The 23,104-nt window shown below is 35.6% G+C and overlaps 1 protein-coding gene across 4 annotated transcripts in view; it reads left to right on the top strand.

Moving 5' to 3' along the window:
• Positions 1-23,104, top strand: part of LOC107595742 (PDZ and LIM domain protein 7-like) — a 40,298-nt gene that overhangs the window by 3,103 nt on the left and 14,091 nt on the right. For all 4 annotated transcript variants that reach the window (XM_016286234.1, XM_016286236.1, XM_016286235.1 and 1 more), the window contains exons 2-5: positions 1,065-1,163; positions 13,067-13,218; positions 16,772-16,802; positions 18,347-18,522. In XM_016286234.1, coding sequence (XP_016141720.1) covers positions 1,065-1,163; positions 13,067-13,218; positions 16,772-16,802; positions 18,347-18,522 — 458 coding nt within the window. The remainder of the gene's footprint in view (positions 1-1,064; positions 1,164-13,066; positions 13,219-16,771; positions 16,803-18,346; positions 18,523-23,104) is intronic.

The raw sequence follows: 23,104 nt of genomic DNA, 5'->3' as shown, positions 1-23,104 counted from the left end.
AATTAACACAGTGATGCAATGGTGTGCTGGAGGTGCCAGCAGTGGATTATTTTAGTGTTTCAGGAATAAAATGGCTCATTAGTTGTTAAATTAATCTGCTGTCACCACACATAAGTGGGTCATTGAGTGTTTGCTTTATTCGAACAGCCACTGAGTGCTATAAATCTATGTTGAGCTTTTAAAATGTTCTGGGTTCTCACAGATTTGAGTGTAGATAATGTGCACTTTCATTGTGTATCACTGACCAGTAATTTGCAGTTCACCACGCAATGGAAGTATATAGGTGCTTATTTCTGTCACCTACCTGATAATTCATTTAAATAAGCCGGTTCTCAAATGTTTCCATGAACACTACTGTTTAACCATGAACAATTGGTCACGCAGGAATAAAAGTGTTTTCAAATGGTTTCAGTAATGTTAATCTTGAGCCAAATGCATTAAAACCTGAAAACTTGCTTTCAATTGTCAAGTTGGATATCCAACTTTATATAGAGACCTTTGCGATAACATCGTTTAAGCAACCACAGAGATGAGTTTTGATGTACACATAAAAATACAGGTTCCAAAAGGGGGTTTTCACAGTGATACCATAGTAGAACCATTTTTGGTTCCCCAAAGAAACTTTCAGTGAAGAGTTCTAAAAAGAACATTTTTTTTTCTTTTGTGCAATGAAAGGTTCCATGGATGTTAAAGGTTCTTCATGAAGCCACAGATGGCCAAAAAAAAATTATTATAATTTTTTTTTTTTTTTAGAAATGTCTAGTATTTCTTTCTAGTATATATAGCTTTATGTGAGTGTACTATATGAATCAGGGTAAATTTTAATATCCTATATATTGTTAAATATTCTACTATATAATTGTTCAATGTATCTTCCAGTTCAAAAAAGTTTGTTGGGTTTAATTCACAGACAGTCAGACGTCAACAGCATACCAGACACGGTTCACGTGTGTGGGTCTGGAATGTTTGGTTTCAGCCTTGTTAGGCGCTCTGAATCACTTATAATATTATTACTGTGATGTAATGAAACTATAATCATTCTTCTGTGTTTGTTTTCTCTTTAGGCCATGAATATATATAGTGTAACGCTCAACGGACCTGCTCCCTGGGGTTTTCGGCTTCAGGGAGGCAAGGACTTCAACATGCCCCTGACCGTGTCAAGAGTAAGTGACCTCCATCTTGGATGTAGTGATGGGTAATAGACCCATTGCTTTGTTTACAGCTTAAGCTTTAGCTGCTTATAAATTATGTATTCATCTCGTTTGTTCCCTTTCATTTTGACAAATGATGAACAAGGTTCATCACAACACAACAAGGCGTTTAGCAGACTTAATTTAGATAACGTGAACCCATCACTCACTCAAGGTGTTTTCATCCAATTTCATTCAATTCTGTGTCAGTTTACAGTCCCGCCTCTGCACGCAGAAAGCCATCAAACACACCTCATAAGGAAATGCAATAGAGTTAATAAGAAAAGTGTGCTCAGTGCTTCATGAGGTCTATTTCAAAACTTGCATTCCTTCAGAAACATGTCACCGCTTGATATCAACCCCATAAGAAAAGGGCTGCTTCAGAACTCCATTCAGATGTCTCCTCACAAGGATATGTTATGCTTTTAGTTTCCAGCATGCGTTGTTCTCTCTTTAAGGTCATTGAATCCTGTCTTAATAGCACCTCCAATGGAGCATATTGAACAGATCAGGTCCAGATGCAGAAGTTCCATTCCTTGTATGAGCAGTGTTGTTTGCAGTATAGACACAAGCTCTGGTAGCTAGTGCTGTTGTGGACCTGAAAGGTCATTTTGTATGTATATGAATACAATGAGGCCTTGATTTGGATAAAAATGCTGCCTGTACATTTTCATGTTAAAATACTTTATTCTATCTCAGATTAATATGCACAGGGAGGGAACCATAAGTAAGCTATTTGTAGGTTGAGTACACATTGTTACTCTGTACTGTCATTGTGACTTCTGATCAGTGGTGTGTTTCCCAAAAGCATTGTTAGACAGCTGTGGTCACATGTGCCATTGTTACCAATATTTCGGAATTCCCGAAACTGTAGTTTCAACGAACATTCACAAACATTATTGCAGAAATGTATGCTCTCGACCTGTAGTTAGAAGCATGTTTTTATTTTATTTTTTATTTTTTTGGGGGGGTCTTTTCTATCTATTATATCTATCTATTTCTATTACCATTCTACAGTAGTTAAGCAGTGAGTTACATCATTGTACAAGAAGCACACCTCCGCACGAGTTTGAGAAAATGATTTGAAAACAGCCAGTTTCGCTCATTTATGCTAGTGTGGCAGAAATTGCATACTTCTCCTTTAACAAGTCTTGTGTCTTCATGTATGGACATTTATATGGCCCAACGACATGTTCAATTTTATTAGAAATGGCATTAAAGTAAAAAAAATTCCTGAAAGCTTTGCCATTTGGTAATAGATGTCTCATTTACTGTTTTTAAATTATTTTATGTGAATATCAGCTTCTAAATATCAAGGAAACAATATCAGCTAGATTTTCTATGGTTTTAGCTCTGCTAGACTTTACAACGTTATCACAATTTCCCTTGCTTTGTCTGACTTGGTAGTATAACGTGCAGCCTTGCACATCTGTATAGCTGACTTGCACTAACACTCCCTTAAATGTCTGCTTCAGTCAAAATGGTGACTTCATCTGTCAGTGTGAGAGCCGGTCGTAAAGCTGCCTGCTGCTGCCAGATGTTATGCAATAGTAGGAGCGTGTCTGTGCGTGTCATTCCTAACCTGATTTAACTTCTCATAAAGCGCAGTGCAGGATCTTGTGTTTATGAAGAATGATTTCATTACAGGATTGAACAGATACCAGCATCTCCTCACGCTAGAGCTAACATGGCAAAAATGATGCCAATCATTTTAAAAATGAAGGCTATCTTCTGATATTTTAGTAAAACTGCAGGAACCACTTCAGCGTTGCTTTAAAGAAATGGAAAATTGCTAAAAGTAGAGAGAAGTCCATTCCGATGGATCATTTATTCACTTTATAGTTCAGTGGCTCTCTATGTAAGGCCTCAAAGGACTATTTCTATTGTAAAGCACCAAACTGGCATGTTATCACCATTTACTACCTTAAAACTAATCACATGACCTACACTGGAACGTTTATTTCCAATATTAAAATTTGGAGGTTTGGTACAACACAGTAAAATAAACACTTTTCAAAGGAATGTTCCAGCCAGACGGCTTCCTGTGTTCAGGTTGACATCAGCGAGTCATTAGCGTGACAGGAGGTTAATCATTAGGTGTGTTTGTTCTGTCGTTTGAGATTGTACTATGCTGTTAAAGGTGATTTGTTAGTCTGATATGAAGGGCGGTGGTTCATTCATCTTGGTGGAAGTCTATGCCCTCTTACAGTGCTGAACTGTCAAGTTATGCAGTGTTAAATCACGCTGGGTCTAAACAGGTCATAAGGTAATGAAGATATGCTCTGTCCACGGGTTCTAAAGTGGAGTAATTTGAAGACGGGTGGTCTCTTTCCCCCCCCCTTCTCCTCAGTGGGAGAACAAAGATGTTAAAGAGTGAGGTTTTATGGGCTTAGGCGCATAAGGCCGTCATTCAAACAGGAGAGGGATGAAATGGAACCGTGGTTTATTTATAGAGACTGCTTGAACATTTGATGTTAAACATAATAATTGGTGGTGCTTGCTAAGGATTTGAACAAACCACTAATCTTGTGTTTTAAACTTTGTCATGTAACACATCCTGCATTGATTGTGCTATACAGGCATGAAAAATAGTCGTTGAGGTGAGGAGTGGTTACTATTATTTTCAAAGCATTTTGATTTATTTGTTTTTGTCTAAACATGCACTGTCATCCCGTATGGATAGGGGGGTAAATCACCCAAAAATCAAAAATCTATATTAATTTACTTACCCTCATGCAAGTATTTCTCCATTGAAAGTCCAGGTAACCAAAACATTGTAAAACAAAGGCGTGGTAAAATAAATCCATTTGAATCAAGAGGTTTAATCCAAGTCTTGTGAAGAGATACGATTGCATTATATGATCAACAAATATAATTTAGGCTTGTACCGCTCTATTCATATGGATTTTTGGATCTTTTAGGTTTTGGTTACCTGGACTTTAAATGGAGGAACATAAACTTCTCAGATTACATTTAAAAAGATCTAAATGTGTGTTTTGAAGATTAACCAAAGTGTTATTAGTACAACATTTGAAACAACATGAAGGTGAGTAAATGATTACAAGAATTTTAATTTTTGGGTGAACGGTGCCTTTAAATGAGGGACCGAGCTATATTTAGTGCATGTCTTTGGTTTGGCCTCTTTTGACTTGGGCCATTAAGTAACCACCTAGTAACACCCTAGAAACCACATAATGCTCAAAAAACCCACCCCAGTCTCCTATTTTCTAATACAGTCTCGCAGAATTAGCAATTGAGTTTTTCCCATGTCAAAAGTAGGGATTCAGTTCATCAGCTAATGGTATTTGGAAGCTGGTTTGGCCTTAATATTTTTCAGAGCATTTTCCTTTATTCCTCCACCTCCACCTCCTCCTCCTATTCACTTTTCATTGCACACATCGGCACATTTCTTCAGCATTCCTGGGATTTCAATGCTGCTTTCCTATTCCTGGCAACAGAGCAGCCCTTTGTCTACTTTTGCACCCACTATTCATTAATGTCTCAAATCATTCCCAAAACCAGATGCATTGGTTCTTTAACCTCAAAGGAAGACTTTCATGGTGAAAGCAACGTGAAACCTACAGATGACGCGCACAGAGAAGGATGGATCTTTGTGTACTAGCTATGAAATCCATAATCATTCCAGTGTGCAAATGTTATGATTTGTATTCGCTTTAGTGGATGTCCATCTGGTTTGCATTAGCAGGCAACATGCCATTCAGCTGAAATTAAACACAACTGCAATTAGAAAATAATATATGATGTAATCTTCAGAAGATTAGAGCACAGTTTGAGTTTTTCTTTTGTGATTTGTTCCCTGGGGTTCCGGCACTGTGACATTAAGCTGAACTGAAGCTGGTCTGCTCCCTTGATGAAGACATTTATTACTTTGTGCATATTACTCTGGAGGTTAGAGACCCCATAAAATTAAAGTTAGCATTTTGTGGCTTTTAGTCAATGTCTTCTAGCTTTGAGGTCATCTACGTGCTAGTGTGCTTTTAAAAGCTGACTTAATCCAATTTATTGAAGATATAAGAGTGTAAAGAATGTTTCTTGAAGGAAAACAGACCTTAAATGCTGATGACTTTTATGATCAATGCTGCATTTGTTAAAAAATCCAAACAAACAAATAAATAGATGAATAAACAAAAAACAGTAATATTGTGAAATATTATTACAATTTAAATTAACAGTTTTTTAATTTAATATATTTTCAAATGTAATTTTTTTTTCCTGTGATGGCAAAGCTGAAGACTCCAGTCTTCGGTGTTACATGATCCTATTATATTTTATGCTCAAGAAACATTCCTTATCAATGCTGAAAATGGTTATACTACTTAATATTTTTGTGGAAACCACCTTTTTTAGGATTCTTGATGAATAAAAAGTTAATAAGAACAGCTTTTGTTTGAAATAGAAATCTTCTGTAACTGTAAATATCTTTACTGTCACTTTTGATAAATGTAATTTATCCTTGCTAAAAAGTATAAAACGTGTACGTACGTACGTATGTATGTATGTATGCATGTATGTACACACACACATCAAATATATCAAGATTACTAGCTGTCAAGAAAATGTAATAATTCACTGCAGACTAGTGTTGTCACGGTACCCACATTTCAGTATTCGGTACCAATACCAGTGAAAATCCACGGTTCTCAGTACCAATTTCAGTACCAAAGCAAAACACAAAAACATGCTAATTAAAAAATCCAAACTGTGTACAGCCAAGAATAACAACTAAGTTAGCAAAAAAAAAAAGGCCAGAACTGCTTTTCTGACTGATATGACACAAACAATGTTAACCATTTGTACATTCTCTAACACGCATATTTTGGATTCACAATTCATTTAAAAGCCTCTGGTGTGTAAAAATAGTAAATATCATCATGTCCTCCTGTTTTTTTTACCCTAATAAAAGTTATAGGAGCATTAAATGGTTAATAAAGAAACTTCATTCTAATGCTCATTACATTAGCGTTAGCCGCACTTATGCTAACGATTAACTACTACTCTAATAACATTTCAATCCGACATTCAAATTCAAATATTGAATAATATTCATAACAGAAGTGGTGTTTCCCCCGGACTTGCACTTTATTTGTGGCGGCATATATATGCAAATTAATTCTCTACCAGCAGGAGGTGCTTGTAGAGCGGGAGAGATAGAGGTTTCCTCAGTAAGGCTGTACACAAAGCAGCGCTCAGCTCACAAACGCTGCTTTATCAGGCATTACAGGCAAGATGAAATGAAAATGACATCCATAATTTTCTGAAGACAGTCGGTTTCCTTCAGAAATAGTGATATAAAAACACCCGCACCGGGTTTCGACTTTGACATGTGCAGTACTCATGTTTATTTAAGGAAGTCAATGCCTTTTGGAAAATCTATTTGTGGCAGTCAGTTTTGATATTGTGGCGGGCCGCCACAAATAAATCAATGTATGGGAAAATTAAAATTAAACTTACCTGCTTGAACTCTTTCATTTGATGCGGGTGACAGCACGGACACTACGTCCATGTTTTTATACAGTATGATTTCAACACGCAAAGTGAATCGCGCATGTGACTGGACAGAAAGTGAAGCTTCATTTGTTATTGGTCACATGATTTTTATGACAATTAACAACACAACACAAGCTTCGGCTCAAGGCTTCATCTAGCACGCCCATTTATTCTCAACACAAGCTCCGATGCCTCGGTTCAAATGTCACATCACTAGCAGGGGGTAATACCACTAACTTAAGAAACCAGGTCAGGTACAGTTCATATATCTGACTGCTTGTATTTATTGACAAAATTTGATAAATGTGAAGTAAAATTGAGGATGCAGTGCATTGTCAATGCATCGTGATATCGAATTGAACCGAATCGATGAAATGATAATCGTAACCGAACCGTGAGACTAGTGTAGGTTCACACTAGGGCTGCCACTAACAACTGTTTTTATTTTGATTAATCTATCGACTAATTTATCGATTAATCAATTAATCTAAGCGAGAACATTTTATTAAACTCGCAACTTTGCCATTCAGTAGTGTACCATAAAAAGTATAAATGTAAACAATCCATTGACAAAATGTAAAACTAAAATATAATTAATAATTAATTTTTGTGGTAATAAAAATCGATGTAGGTTAAGTGAACAATAGCCTTTAAATTGACTTAAAATACATATATAATAGCAATGAGGCAATAATAATTAGTTAAAATAAAGTATCAAAAGCAAGAAATCATATGGTTTTATTGAACACAACTGTTAAAATACTGTATTATAATGTAATAGAGCCACTGATCTATATATAATTATAAAATAATGTAATATAATCTCTATTATAGATCAGTGAATAGAGCTAATGTACAGTACGCATTACAACAAAGGCCTGCAGGGGGCGCCAACGGCCTGACGATTGTTTTTACACATTACTGTGCGATCTAATACTTGTTTAATATTTACCAAGCATCATTTAATTCAAATGTCCACTTAATCTTTAACATTTGGCCATTTCTTTACGACAGAAATGCTATAGCCTCTGTAATTTAATGAATATGTGGACATCAAAACATGTAAACTGAGAGTGAGGGTTTGAGCTTTTATTTTGAAGCTGTGAGATAATGATGTATTCTCCTGTGTTTGCGTGGATTTATAAATGATTTACCTTACAAATCTTATGAAATGGTGCACGTTGCATTCCCAGATGAACGTTATAATAAACCCAAACTCACAACAACATGCAGAGATGGAGTTTGAGCCGCTCCACACATGTAAATAATAACAGTTCCTGTGGAACAGCATTTACTGTGAACGGAGCACTGTGAGACGCACGTACGTAACCTACACATAACTGCATCACACATAATTATTTTATTAAATCGTAGCTTTTTGAATTCACAATTATGCTTAATTATGATTTTTTTACACGGGTTTAATATATCACGAGGCCTTGGAAAACAGTCTAATAATGTGTTTTATGGATTCTAGTCCATGAAATGCGCCACTTCCGGTATTTTGCCGGTTAGTCGACGCAGGCAAAATGAAGTCGAGGATTTTTAATAGTCGAATAGAATCGACGAATCGCGACAGCCCTAGTTCACACCCCTACTCGTTACCATGAACTGTCATTGTAAGAAGTTCCTTTAAAAAAAAAAAGAAGCCCTGCTTTTCTGTTCCCCAAATTTTCACTTTTGGCTGAACTTTTACTTAAAAAACATAAATAAATTGTACAGAGTTTACAGATCATATTCTCAGAGTCTCTGGCCTGTGGACCTACTCATCAGAATTTGTCATTTTAACAAGTTTGTTAAAATATATATATTTTAGTTTTTTGGGGGGCTTGTTAGTGTGGCAGTGGCTGCTAAGACCTCTGAAGACGGTTTGGTTTGAAGCTTGGCTCTTACATCCAAGATATTTATGGCTCACTCGTATGAGCTGACGCAATTGCACTGAGGCCCCGAGTCTTACAGCCCCCCATAAGGAAATGGAAAGTGAAATGCGGCAAGGATTTGCGGCGTGTCTGGGAGGGAAAATTGTAAATGGGCCATGATTTTAAAGACTGTTTAGCTAGTTCAGATATCCGGGACATGCATAGAAAATGTTTTTTGAGAAAATTGTTGATTGTGACCCATATCATCCACCTTGAACATCTAAAATGACTTACCTCCTCGTTTTCAGCTGTTTATATGAGTTTATTTTCTTATGTCATCCTGTATATTGATATCAGAAGTTTTAAGGTTTCTCAACTCTTCCCCCTTTGACTTGTAAAAGGTCTTAGCGCAGCAATTTACTGCCACCAGACTCAAGTCAAGGAACAGCTGGGCTCTGAATTTGAGCCAGGAACACAGGTGGTCATGTCCATCAGCTTTATCTGTATACTCAACCATCCACAGTTCCCTTGTCTTCTTTCCTTATCCTTTGTGTCTCAACATAATTTTTTTTCTGTTGTGCCTATGTTTCTCCACGTGTTTACTTCTGAGTGTGAAGTGAAGTGATGGTGCTTTTTCTTTTCTTGCCGTAGACCACAAGTGGATGTTTGGCAATATGTTGCAATGCTCTTTCTCATTGCAAGTGAATATTGAGCAGAGTCTGACTGTTAAGCTCTAAAATGACAAAAGCACCATAAAAGTATTGTTGGCTCAGAATATACCTCAAATCACACAGACTTTTTGAGTGACAAATCATTTTTGACTTTTTATTTTTGGAGCTTAAAGCTCCCTGGTCTCTATTCACTTCCACTGAATGTAAAAGAACAGTGTCAACAATCTGCTTATCTTGCTTTTTTTTTTATTAAATTTTTTTTTTGTTTTGTTTAAATACCATGAGGTAGGGCTATATTACTGAAGTTGCAATTTTGACTTGTCAAACCACAAAGGCTGCATGAAGTGAAGAGTGAAGCAGGGCATGTTTATTATTATTATTATTATTATTATTATTATTATTACTTTTTTAAATTTAAACATTCAGGCAGCTCAGTTTGGGTTGCTTATAACAGATTTGGGAACACAACATGCACCAACCATCTTCCCAAACTTTTGAAAAGTACTAATAAACAGACTGTTGACAACAAAAGAGAAGATTTATGAGACGCTTTTTTCTGCCAATATGAAAGCTTGATGGTTTAACATTTGAAAATTAAGAAATATAATAGAATTGTTATTATGCAGTTGTACGGTAAATAAAATATAATGAATGTCATAAATGTAATAAAATTATTGTATTTTATTTTACAGTGAAATATTACAACAGTTATATTCCTTATGTTTTATTATTATTATTGCTGTAATTATATTGATTTAATATCACAAAATTTTGGGCCAAATTGTGCAGCTCTAACATCAAGCATAGAAAACCTTTTTCAACTTAGATTTTTATCAGGAAAATCACAATTAGGCTTTTTCTCTAAATGGCTCAAGACTAGCAATGTTGACAAAATGTTGATTTTTGGTTCAACTCTTCCTTTAGGACCTCTTCTGGTCTAGTCTGTTTCCTGTATGCTTGCCAAAGTGCTACACCTGGTGGAGGACTTTCTGTGGGTTTGTTATTCAGATAGCCATTTCCTCATGATGTCCTCACGACGTCACAGTGCTTCTTATATTTCATAAATATTTGCACGGTCTCAAACGGGCTGTTGAGGGCAGAGGCTCGAGGACAATAACTTTTGTTCTCTTCCCCTAGTACTGTCGTGCTCCAGATTTCTATTTAGAGCTCAGCAGAGAAGACTTGTAAATGTTTGTTGAAGTGAATAGCAGGCAGCCGAGACAGGAAATGTGGTAGAACTTGGAGAACGGAGGGATAGGGAGTCTGAAATGTCCAGGGCAGATGTTGAAGGTTTGAGTACAGCTTTATACATGAGGGCAGACTGTGTGCATTACATTAAAATACATGCCAACAGCAAAAGCTGGATCTCATTAGGGTGTTACCACCAAATGTCGTATTATGTTATTACACACACTAAGTGCTATTAATGATGCACAGCATTTTGCATTTTGAGTTGCTTTTATTTGTGGCCAAATGTGGTGATGCTGTTGGAGTTCACAGGGTCAAGGTTTCTCATAGTCTTGTTAACCCTGCTGGTAGATGTCTGTTTCCTAAAGCATCTTTCTCCATTGATGGCCATATAAAAGCAAAGCAGCTGCAGTTCAAATGAATGGGAATGCTGACAGATATTCTCCCTGTTTGGGTCAAGAAAACCTCACGAGTGTACCTTTTAGCTTTAGGGTGGGTCTCTAATCTTTCCTATTTACCGTTTCTGTGGGAGTTTTGAGCAAAGTTTCCTCTTAAATGTTAATCGCCAACGGAAATCTTGCTGAACTGCTTGCCAGGTCAGAAAATTCCTCCAAAACTTGGCAGAGCTCACATGGTTTGGAAAGAATGTTCACAAATTCACAAGTTTGGCAGGATCTTGGGTCTGGATTGTGTTCACACTTTGCTCTGTAGTAATCTGAAACTGTGACTGCTCTTATTTTCCCAGAAGGCATCAGACACAGGCTGACTAAGCCTTGGAGTTTCACATTTTGGTTTTGCTATTCCAATAGTGAACAAGCGATAAGCCTAAAAAAAGTCAGTGACATACATGTTAATGTGACTCATGCGGTCCTGGACATGACACACAGAATGTCACTTCCCATTCATAATGTACACAGAGTCCAGATGGCAGTAAAACATTTTCCACATTGCAAAATTTGGATGTTCATGTCCATGTATTTCCAATTTCCATTTCCAATATGCAAGCACTTGCATATTTCCCTATTCTCTTCACTTTCCCTTTTGGGCGATGCCTCAGGCTTTTTTCTGAGTGATTTATATATGCTGTGGTTTACTTCATTGCTTCAAACGCTGCACAAGTAAGACTGTAAAAGTCAATACTGCATCAAAGTGCTGGATTATTTTAGACTGACTTTTTTGTAATGATGAAGGATTTATTGTGTTTAGGATTACATGGTGAGTTCTTTGTCCATGCTGAAGAATTGACTTCCTCTCAGGTGTGTTTATTCTTGTGCGGTTGGGTTTGATTGATTGGAAGGTGCTGCTTCTTTCACTGCAGTGGCTTTAGAGTTGACATGGATTTGAATAGTTGAATAGCTCAGCATGAGGTGTGGTTGGCTAATATCCATTTTTAGCTGAACTTGCTTTTAAATCTAATGCTTGTGTCATTTATTTAAGCTGATGGAACTAAAGTGTTTTTGAATGCTTGTAAAGTATAATGCTCTTTTCTTGATTAAATAGTGACAAAGGACTTGATTGAACAGGTTTGCAGGTTCAGAGAAATGTTCCATCTTCTCATTTGTTGGTGGCCTACATAAGCACAGAGCCCTGAAATCTTCAGAATCTGGGTCAAATTATAATTAATTCAGCTGCTTTTAGATATCAAATAAATTAGTTTATTGCCTTTGGAGATTCATATTAGTGGTGTTGATGCAGGCATCTCTATTGCTATAGTTCATACTTGAGGTTAAGAAGAAGAATTAAGCTAACCTTATGTATTAAACTTTGATAACTTGTCCTGCACAATGCTACCAGTGTTAATTTATATGCTATTATAGTTTTAATAATATTTTAAAATGAGCAAAATTAAAATATAATTAAAATTTGTAAATATTGAAAAATAATTTTTACATTTTATTTTTTTTATTTTTGGTTTTCATTTTAATACAATTTTTAGTAGTTTTGTCATATGCTTTTGTGATTTTTATTAGTCGTTTAAATTAATTGTGATTCCAGTTTTATATTTTTATTTCAGTTTTAGTTCATTCCAATTATTTGCCTAGGAGACATTTCAAAATTTTCATTTAAGTTTTTTTTTTTTTAATCTAACATTTAGGCTATATCAGCTTTGTTTCAATTAACAAAAATGTTTTTTTTAATAGTCTAAATTTTAGTTAATGATGCTAATGATGATTCCTTTCTGCATGCTACAGAAAGAAATGATACCTAAAATTATGCAGCTTATTGAGAAGATGTGTGCTATTACGTTAAGCTATGAGACTTACGATTTCCACTTGGCAGATGAGAAAACGAGCTCAACATTTCTATAGATTTACATAGTGTAGGAGTGAGATGAGCCGTATGTTGAGACCAGAATAGTCATAGAGACTTGGGGGTGAGCACTTTTGGCTTTGGCCATTAAGCAACCGCATAGTAACGTCGCAGAACACATTAGCAACCACATGGCATTGTGCTTTACAACATTCTTTATTTTTTATTAGAGTACCCTGGCAACCACTCACAACACCTCTGTATTGTGTTTGTTCTCAGCACCGCTCACATTTTCTTCAAAAAATGTAAAAATCTGGTTTAGATTTGAAATGTTTGTAGTTAGTCATCTCATTTCATTACATACAGACTGACTAATGTTTGTTTTCTGTGGCTGTTTCAGCTGACCCCAGGCGGTAAGGCGGCCCAGGCCGGAGGGGGTGTTGGGGATTGGTTGGTGTCCATCTCTGATGCCAATGCAGAGGAGATGACCCATGTGGAGGCACAGAACAAGATCAGAGCCGCAACCAACTCCCTCGCTCTCACTTTGAGCAGGTACACGCACACACTTACTCATCGTCTTTCATCAGCGTCTTAGAGTTTCAGTATCACATGAAGGGAGAGAGGATGACTTCACAGGAAATTGAGTTCTCTGGTTAATACATCACTGTTAACCCATTATTACAGTCTTGAAAAATAGACGGTGATTTTTATAACAGGTGGTACATTATAAACAACAAAACACAACTACTCAGACATTTACAACTGTGATGAAATCAAAGAACCTTGGAGCAGATTCCTGGGCTTTGAAAAAAAGACTTGTCTGATACAGTTTACTTTAGTTATTAGATAGTTAATCGTATTTTGGTACTCCTGCTAATGTAATTGTCTGAGTATGGTGGGTTACTGTTGTTTTGTTTAGAATGCTAAAAGCATTGCCTATAGCATTGCCTGGCAACAGCCAGTCCAGAAGTAAAAATCCCATCCATTTTCGAAATTGATTTATAGTGATGACATCTAAAACAAAGAAAAAAACCTACCACAAGCTCCAGGATTGGTATGGCACTGTTTCGGTGTATTTTAATTTTTTTATACATTTATAGCTTAATATGCTGTATAAAACAAAAATGTGAAATTGAAATACATTCAGTGTTATTGTTAACTAAAAAAATGTTTTTTTTCTAATTGACATGAAATCAAATCAAACCTAAAAATATCAGATGAAAAAGAACTTAAAAAGTAAACAGAAATTAGAAATGTTTCCTTGGCAAGTAAACAAAATAAAATAAGTTTAAGATGAAGTACTAAAATTACTAAAGCTAAAACTGGATTTTTTTAAAATATATATACATAAGAATAATAAATTAAAGATAAATTGAATTATTAAAAAACAAAATTACTAAAACCTAAACTAAAATTAAAACAAAACAAATATTAATAATACCGTAATATATAAATAATACTAAAATAACACTAAATGTGTTAAGCACATAAAGTCCATATGAAATATTATTTTATGCTTATTAATGACTTCATGATGTTTATATTGTACTGTTGTTTTCAATTGTAGTTTTTTTTTTTAAATCAAATGTTATGATTCATCTCAGAGCTGGTTGGTTTGGTTCTTAAAACGATTCATTGAATGTTTTTTTTAATGCCGATGGAGAAAGTGTAGCTTTGTTGGAAGAGCATGGTAGTAACAATGCCAAGATCATAGGTTTGATTGTCAGGGAGAAACAAATTGTTGTAAGTCTGCTCTGGGTAAAACATCTGCCAAATACATAAATGTAAAATGAATGGGAAAAATACTTCAAAATCAAGGGTACTTAAAAGCCGGGCAGTCACACTTGCACTCTGTTGTGATATTTTAGCTACTAATTGTCTGTTGTTTTGAAAATTGACTTTTAAACAGTTCCTTATGTAATTAAATTTTGTTTGGCTCAAAACTGTGTCTAGAGAGCTGATCTAACAGGCAGTAACACAATTTATTTTACTTGTTGCCATAGCAATTGTGCTGATAACTTGGCATGGTACCTTGTGTGGCATTTAAGCAGAATTAAATGGCCTTTAGATCTTCAGGCTTCTTGTTTTGTGCAGACATATGTTAAGGCAGGTATTAAATGCATGACTCCAAATGAAAATGTCTTTTACTTGTTGCCATAGCAATCGTGCTGATAACTTGGCATGGTACCTTGTGTGGCATTTAAGCAGAAATAAATGGCCTCTAGATCTTCAGGCCTATTGTTTTGTGCAGACATATGTTAAGGCAGGTATTAAATGCATAGAACAAATCTTTAATGTGGCGTAATAAAATAGCTCAGACGACCCTGGGCTAAAGGTAGAGCAGATCATTTGGAGACAGAGTGGTAACTCTGTGACTTGAGCCGACCTTCACTTTTCAGCACAGAGATGGGAAACCTCCAATGCCTCGGGACGCAATTCTGAAATCGCTTACATTGCACTCCTTTTGGGAAACTGCAAGAAGAGCCCAAAAAAGGAAAGTTTGAAATGGAGCTTACTGCCATCAGACAGAATTTAAGTTACTGGTAGAAAAAGTCTAATGTCTGTGGTTCCTTTTTGGTTTACATGGCATTTGATAGCCATTTGGGCAACCTCTTCAATTGTGGTTTGCAGCGGTTCTTTGAAGCACAAAATCTCTTTTTAGCTTTGTTGCTCTAGACCGTTGTCCTAGTTTGCCCTTTCTGTGTGCTTTGGTCAATGTTTGTTTTAAAGAATTAAATTAAATTTGAAATCAGAATGGATTTGTCTCAATGTGTTTGTCTTCATAATCTGGTCGGCTAAAATTATGTAGACTGGACAGGCTGTTTACTAATAGACAAATAGTTGTTAAGGCTTAAACTACAGTTACTGTTTTGCAATGGATGTAAAATGACTTGCACATTCAGTTTCATGTTGATTTTCAGCATATTAGTTTAGAAGATTTCATCTTTGCTTACAAAAGTGAAGAAAAGCTGGTATAATGCATTTTAGGAAAGCTTTGTAAGGCTTGCTTATTTATTCATTTATTTATTTACCTACCTACCTTGCAGGAAAATCGATTGCATATTGAAAATAGAAAATATAGCGAAGCTATATATTGCGTCTATAAATGGTCAATTGCACTGGACACTGTTCATTTCCTGTGTCATTTCCTGGAACCGATGACTCTTGTAAAACAGCCTGGTTGTACTGTTTTCTTCTACATTTTCTCTCTAAACTGATATCTGTAAGCAGGTCACTGTGCAAAAGTATACCCTTGCTGTCACAGGAAGTGGTGTATAGGCACAGGAAGTGCAGACTCATGGGGAGGTTACTGATGGAATGCAACTATTTTTACAGCCTAGTCATACTAACCTAGACAGTCCAGTTTAAGGCAGAAGTTCTTGAATACAATGCTTATCTTGAGTACAGTGATAATATTGGATGGTAATACCGTGGCACTTTGATATTTGGGTCGAATAGCAATGAAAGCAGTGTCTTGCAGTCTCAAATGCTGTACTTATGAAATCAGATTCATTGAGAAGCTACGCATTTATTTGTTTACTTGCGATATATATTTTTACTTTTTAAAATAAATTTTTAAAAGGTATTTAAGAGTGCTCAAACTTGAACCTAACTACTTTATTCAACTGCATAATTGTATGATTACTATGTTCATCTATGACTCGTATTTAAGTGATGCATTAGGGTACTTCAAAATAGCATTTGATAAGTTTTTATTCATTTGTTAATAGAAGAAGAATAAAAAAAATTTAAAAGCATAGTTGGAAAAGATCTTTTTAGTGTTAGTGTTTTGTGACTTCAATAACCAGAAATGTTCATATAAATCTGATACATTGCTATTCTACATGTTTGAGTCTATTCAAAATCATTTGGACAACCATCAGGTATTAGTTCACACTTACAGCTGCAGCATTCTATTCAGACTGACAAAATTTGATTTGGAGCCAGAAAGAACTGATTTAATTCCCATGAGTCTTGTTGTATTTGGCGCAGATGTCTGTCTGTCCATTAGACTGTCCTTAGTTAACATTTTAACATTGCAGTTAAATGAGTAATTTTTATGAATGAGCTTAAGTGAATTCTTTCTCTACTTTTCTCTCTGCAGAGCTTTTAATCCTGCCGGAGGAGAGCAGAACGTAAGCCATTTGCCCTTTTTCTCTTGTGTCGGACAAAGCCGCAAAGCTTTCGCAAGACCACTTAACCAGCTCCTGATATCTGAAGAAACACATTTAGATCAGTTCTCAAGTTCTCAGCTGTTTTGAATACTTCAGAACTGAGCAAATACGCACACACAGACACAGACACACAGAAACAGACACACACACACACACACACACAGACACACACAGACACAGATACACACACAGCTATCTAAATGTTGTGCCATAGATGTTTATTTTGTTTTTATGTAAGGTCATTAAATCTTTATATAGCTTATGAAAGAAAGCTTTTTCTCAGATTTTGCTAATTTCTTTGGATAACGTTGTCCCCAAAGTATATCTAAGTGAACTCTCACACACATACTCATTTCAGCTTTCAACTAGTGTGATTTCACTCAAATACACAGTGCTTCATAGCTCGTTCATAACTCATTCTCATGTAAGTTTCATGGCTCTTTTGGCTTTCTTGTGCTGGTTGCATTATATTGCGGAAGTTTGGGGGGTTTGTCTGTTGTCCTGTCTGATTCAAATGTTAAGCATCTTGCTTTTGGTCTTGCTTAAACCTCCCTTCAGCAGTTTTTGGTTTGGTTGTATTTGCATCGCCACAGAATGCACAAACCCAGATTGAATCTACATTTCCCAGGAGGCCATCTGCACATACTATAACAGCAAAAGTTAAGAAACTTAGCTTTCTAAGTTTAAATCCTTAACAATTAAAAAAAAAAATTCTGTCGAATTTAAATGCAAATTAAAGTAAATGCAAATTATAAACCTAGTTCATTTTTTTTATATTTTTGCGTTTTTATATTATATTTTTTATAATACAATTTGAAATATTATTTTATAAAATATTACATTTATAATTTTAAACCTTTCATATTACATATATTTATTTTTTATAAATATATATTTTTCGTTTAATATTTGACACATATGACAAGTATATTTAATTTTTTTTAAAGGAATGTTTAATAAAAAAATTATTAACTTGTAAAAAGAATGTTTTTATAGTAGTATTTTATAGTAGAGTCGGTAGCAAATAATTATAAAATAAATAACTGATTGTTAAGAACTAATCAGATTTTTAACTGCCATTAAAAAGGAAAAAAACAGAAAAAAAAAACAATTGAAGTTGTGCCCTCATGTGGCTGCAATAGCCCATAGCATGGGTCTCTGCAACAGTGCCTGCTATAATCCTACTCATATCAGTTATAATTTTACTTTAAACCCATTCAAGAGCAGAATGCAGCCGAAATAGAGGACATTTTAGCTGTACCATGGCCTGATCTCAAGATAAATATTTGTGACCAGGGTTTCTCAAACAATCCCCCTCTACTCTCACGGTGTTCATAATTTGCTGTGAGAACACATGAAGTCCATTCACACCTCCCCCCCAGATAACTCTCTCTTTTGAAAAGGATTAAGCATTAAAACTGTATCTGGGATTGTGCATTTACCTGTGGTGCTGCTAGTGTGTGTGCATGGTGTTGCATTTGCACTGTTCCTTTCTCCACACTCAGGATTCACACGCACCTGCATCCAGTCAGCCCAAGTACTCATTTGCACCGAGCACGACCATAAACAAGATGGCGCGTCCATTCTCTGCAGCCCCTGGCAGTGGCAGCAAGGGGCCTGTCATCAAGCCGGTGTCGTACGCCCCCAAGCTTAACCTCAACTCGCCGCAGCCTCACAATGGGTAGGTGACCAGCCAGCCAGGTCTCCGACAGAGACTCAGGCTCATTCTGTCTTTTAAAGTGAACTTTGATCGCCACGGGACATGTTTGATGAGCATAGTCCACAATAATGAGCTCACCATACCCAAGGCTGCGTGTTTCTCATGATGCAGCAATACCTGATGGGTAAGAACGCCTGCAGAATCCCGCCATTGTCTGGATTGTGGTTCTGAACGTTTTGCGTTCCTGCATAGTGAGGTGTGGTGGCAGGAGATTTGGGGTCAGCGAGTTCAAGAGTCTGGCCTTTAGCGTTTTTCTAGATTTATTGTGTATGCTTGGAATAAACAACATGGCGTTAAGCAGCTGTGTCTGTTTTCCTTGTTGGAACAGGCGGTTGCATCGCCACCCTGGTGACCAGACTGCTCTGGGATCCACTCAAACACGCCGTCTTCATCTGCTTTACTCTTCGTTCTGTACCTCTTTTCTGCCAAGGTCCTGAATTTTAACGAGCACTTTTATTTAAGATGATCAAAACAACAGATGTTAGCAGTCAAGTCCGGTAGAGTTGAAGGCAGTACAATTGTGCTGCTTTTTAACGTAAACATGTGAAGGAGTCTGTGAAGGTCTAAGGTTTTGATCTAAACAGGTCGAGAAGGTTGAAATCTGTCTTTAGGCCAGGACTTGATGTTGTCTGTTGCTGTTTATAGAGTCAAGACCCTCCCATAAAATCTGCTGAGCCCTCAAAGTGCCGTTACGGCCCCGGTGCTGAATTACTTAACAGCCTTACTCGGAAAGGCTCCTGTATGATTCCACCTTAACACAAGTTTCCTCACAAACAAATTGCACGAAGGGGATGTTTTATTCAAATAGATGTCCTCTTTGTTTTATTCAAAAGCTGAAAAAACAAAAACAAACTAAGACTTCAGCTAAGAACCGGAGTCGAAAGCTCTGGAGTTTTGGAGTGTAGTGGAGGGAAGGAGGGTGAATCAGAGCTCGGCTGCTGGAGTGCTGCGAGTGTGTTTGCGATCCAGCACTGTGTGTGTGTGTGTGTGATCTCCAGAGAACATGGAGACCTCAGTCACGTCAGCATTCTGAGCATGTTTACAGCACTGCACGCCTACAAGCTTGTTTTTATGACTGTTCACTCTGAGGGGCACTATTGCTTGCAGTGTTTGATGCAATGATGGTTAAATTGTTAAAATGAAAAGTATTTTATTCTATTATATATACATACAGCAAACAGTAATATTGTGGAATAATACTACTATTTAAAATAACTGTTTTCTATTTGAAATTTTGAATATATAATTTAAAATGTCATTTATTCCTGTGATGGCAAAGCTTAATTTCCAGCAGCCATCAGTTTCACATTATTGGTGCTCAGTTATTAATAATGGTTCTTATTATGATTAATGATGAAAAAAACCAATCATTTTACCCAATAATTTTGCGGGGAATAATTTCCCGTTCTCCAATTTTTTTTTTCTGGATTCTTTGAATAGAAAACTCAAAAAAACAAAAACATTTATTTGAAATAGGTGTTTGTTGTAACATTATAAATGTCTTTATTGTGACTTTTGATCAATTTAATGCGTCCTTACTGGATAAAAAAAAAATATATATATATTTTTCTTTTCTTTTTGTACTTACACCAACCTTTGGAATGGTAGTGTATCACCGTTTCCATAAAAATATTAAGCACCAAAAACTATTTTCAATATTGATAAAATAATAAATGTTTCTTGAGCTGCAAATGGAAGGATCATATGACACTGAAGATTAGAGTAATGGCTGCTGAAAATTTAGCAATAACAGGAATAAATTACATTTTAAATTAAAATATAAAACCTTTTTCAAAGAAGTTAGTTCAATCATGACAACTCTCGGAACATTTTAGCATGGTGATGGATATGACAATGTTAATGTATTTGGTCTTGGCGGAACAGATCTGCTACGCTGCTGCTGAATTGCTGCTGCTGTTGGTTATTGCGGTAGTTGTAGATTATTGCTGCTGCTGCAACTGACAATGCATACGGCGATACGGTGCCATGAGTATTTAAGACATACTGCTGCTGCACAAATAGCATATAAAATAACCCCATAGCAGATCTAAACGGGTGGAGCTGGGGAAGGTGGAGGGTTTCAGAGAACTCTGAAAGCGCGCTGCAGGAATCTCAAGTGAATGCTTGCCAGCCATATAAATGCAAGGCAGTAAACTCATTGGCTGCATATGCAGCATGAACCAATCAGCTTGTGCCAAGTCGTTTAACTCTCTGAATATCATGAGTTACGTTAACACCCGTCAGAATGCGCCATCTAGAGTTTCATGACTGAACTATATATTTATATAATTTTTTTGTTTGTTCTAGCAGTGTTGTGGATATTTTTTAAATTCCCACACCTAGACGGTTGTGTAAATTCATAAAATATAACAAATTTGTAACTTTATGATGTTTTTCTAATAAATAGATTTTTTTCTACTTGCTCAACTTTCAAATTTTCAATGATTCATTGGCTAGAAATCAAAATCTCTATAAAATGATTTTGTCCAGTAGTCATAAATGACTGGAAAATAAATCAGTTTGGGAAACATGTTTAGGGTAATGTTGGTTCTGTGCCGCGAAGACCGACTCAATGTCAGTTAGATCTAGTGGCTGTAATGTTTGGCTGAAGGTTCAGGGATGTTTTTAATAATAAAGGCACATTTAAAGAGCAGAATCATTTAACTTTTTTTAATAGGAGGGTACAGCTCATGTTTTCAAGTTTTCCTTTGTGTTACTTGCATAACACACTGTGATTCTTTTCCCCACTAAAACCCACAATTTGCTTTGTTTGTCTCTGCAGCACGTCTTTCTAAATGCTGTTTATTCTTCTCTCCATTTCTGTGTGATTTATTTCTAAACTATTTTCTCTCCTTCTCTTTTTTTTTTTAAATCTCCTTTGTCATTCTACAGATGGAAGTTCCTGACAAGTTAGTAATGCCTTTCCTTATTTCCCCCCTGTTCTGAGAAATGTGTGCAATTATTGTTTTTGGCTGTTGAATCCCAGCCCTGTGGCTCTGCTTCTATCCGTTTCCATATATGATTTTTCCTAAATTGAATAGATCTTTCCCTATTCCCAAGCCTGCATTGTTGCAGTATTGGCTTTAGGAGATGGCAGATTTCTCACATCTAAGCTGCCGTCTCGCTCTGTAATTATTCACTAAGGGTTTGTAAATGTACTGCTTTATTCCAATGTTGATATTTAAGACCGCAGTGGTGGAGATCAGCGCATGGCCTCCATTCACTCGGTCTAAAGCCAGGCTGCTTTAATGGACACTGTTGTGTTCTTTGTTGTTCTTCTGCCACTCTTCCTCTCTATTGTTATTTGTGCTCCTCTTCCTTTTTTTCTCCATCCTGTTTTTTTTTCTGTCTTCCTTCACTCTCCCGTTCATTAGAGGAGAAGCCTTCTATGAGGAGTTGTACCCTGAGGGGAAGTAAGTGCTGAATGCTTGTGGCTCGAATGCACTCGCTGAAAGAATGTAGACCTGCTGCTGCCCTCACTAATAAACTCTTGCTTTTGACGACATTAGATTGTGTTTCATTGCCTTTTCACTCAGTAGTTGAACTGTATTGAAACGCGGCACTTTAGCTGGGTCGTTTGAAACTATTAGCAAATGTAGTCATGGACTCTCAGTGACTTCATTAGAGCATGAAGAAAGATGTGGAGCCTGAACTTAAATCACATTTCGTGGGTGTTTTGATGTATTATTTTGTGTGCATGTAGTTATGAATCTGATGTGTGAAAACAGGGTTTACAACCTTTACAGACCCAGGGACCCTCACCAGACCTCTTAGCCAACCCATGGACCCTAGTATTAAAAAAAATAAAAAAAAGCTCTGCAATTTTGTTAAATAACTTTCATGAAGACTGTTAACATTACTGCATTATATAATCAAATGATAAAAATTAATAATGATTGTAAGTGTACTTTTTAAAATAATGTTCATAATGACATTTATACATTTAGCAGATGCTTTTATGCAAAGTGAATTTCAATGGAGGAACATATTGTGACCGAGCCAAAAATAAAAAAAGCTAGAACACTAACATTACAACATTTATATAATATAATATAATTAATAATTGTTCTAATAATAACTTTTAATTAATAAAAGTTACGTTAACTATAATTAACAAAAGCGCAAATAATTATTAGATAAAATTAACAAATAAAATAATGAACATTGTTAATATTGATCAATTGTTGCTTTTCATTTATTTATTTGGTAAATTTCTTTTAAAATAAATAATTTATTTACGTATTACTGAACTTATTTGCTTGTATTTGTTAATTTACTTATTTAGTTTCCTTAGTAATCAAGTTAATGTAGTACTTTTTGCTGTAATTGAATTAGTAAAATAATAATAAAATTAATGTAATGTAATTAAGTAATATTAATAACTATAATTAATAAAATAATTAATTCATAAATAAAATGTATAAACATAATGAACATTAATTGTTAAATTAAACATATTAATTTAAATTAAATATATATATAATTATATATTTTTTTATATATATATATATATATATATATATATATATATATATATATATAT

Source organism: Sinocyclocheilus grahami, unplaced genomic scaffold, assembly GCF_001515645.1.
Source record: "Sinocyclocheilus grahami isolate Dianchi unplaced genomic scaffold, SAMN03320097.WGS_v1.1 scaffold208.1, whole genome shotgun sequence".
Classification (NCBI taxonomy): Eukaryota; Metazoa; Chordata; class Actinopteri; order Cypriniformes; family Cyprinidae; genus Sinocyclocheilus; species Sinocyclocheilus grahami.
This window is presented reverse-complemented; position numbering and strand designations above follow the sequence as displayed.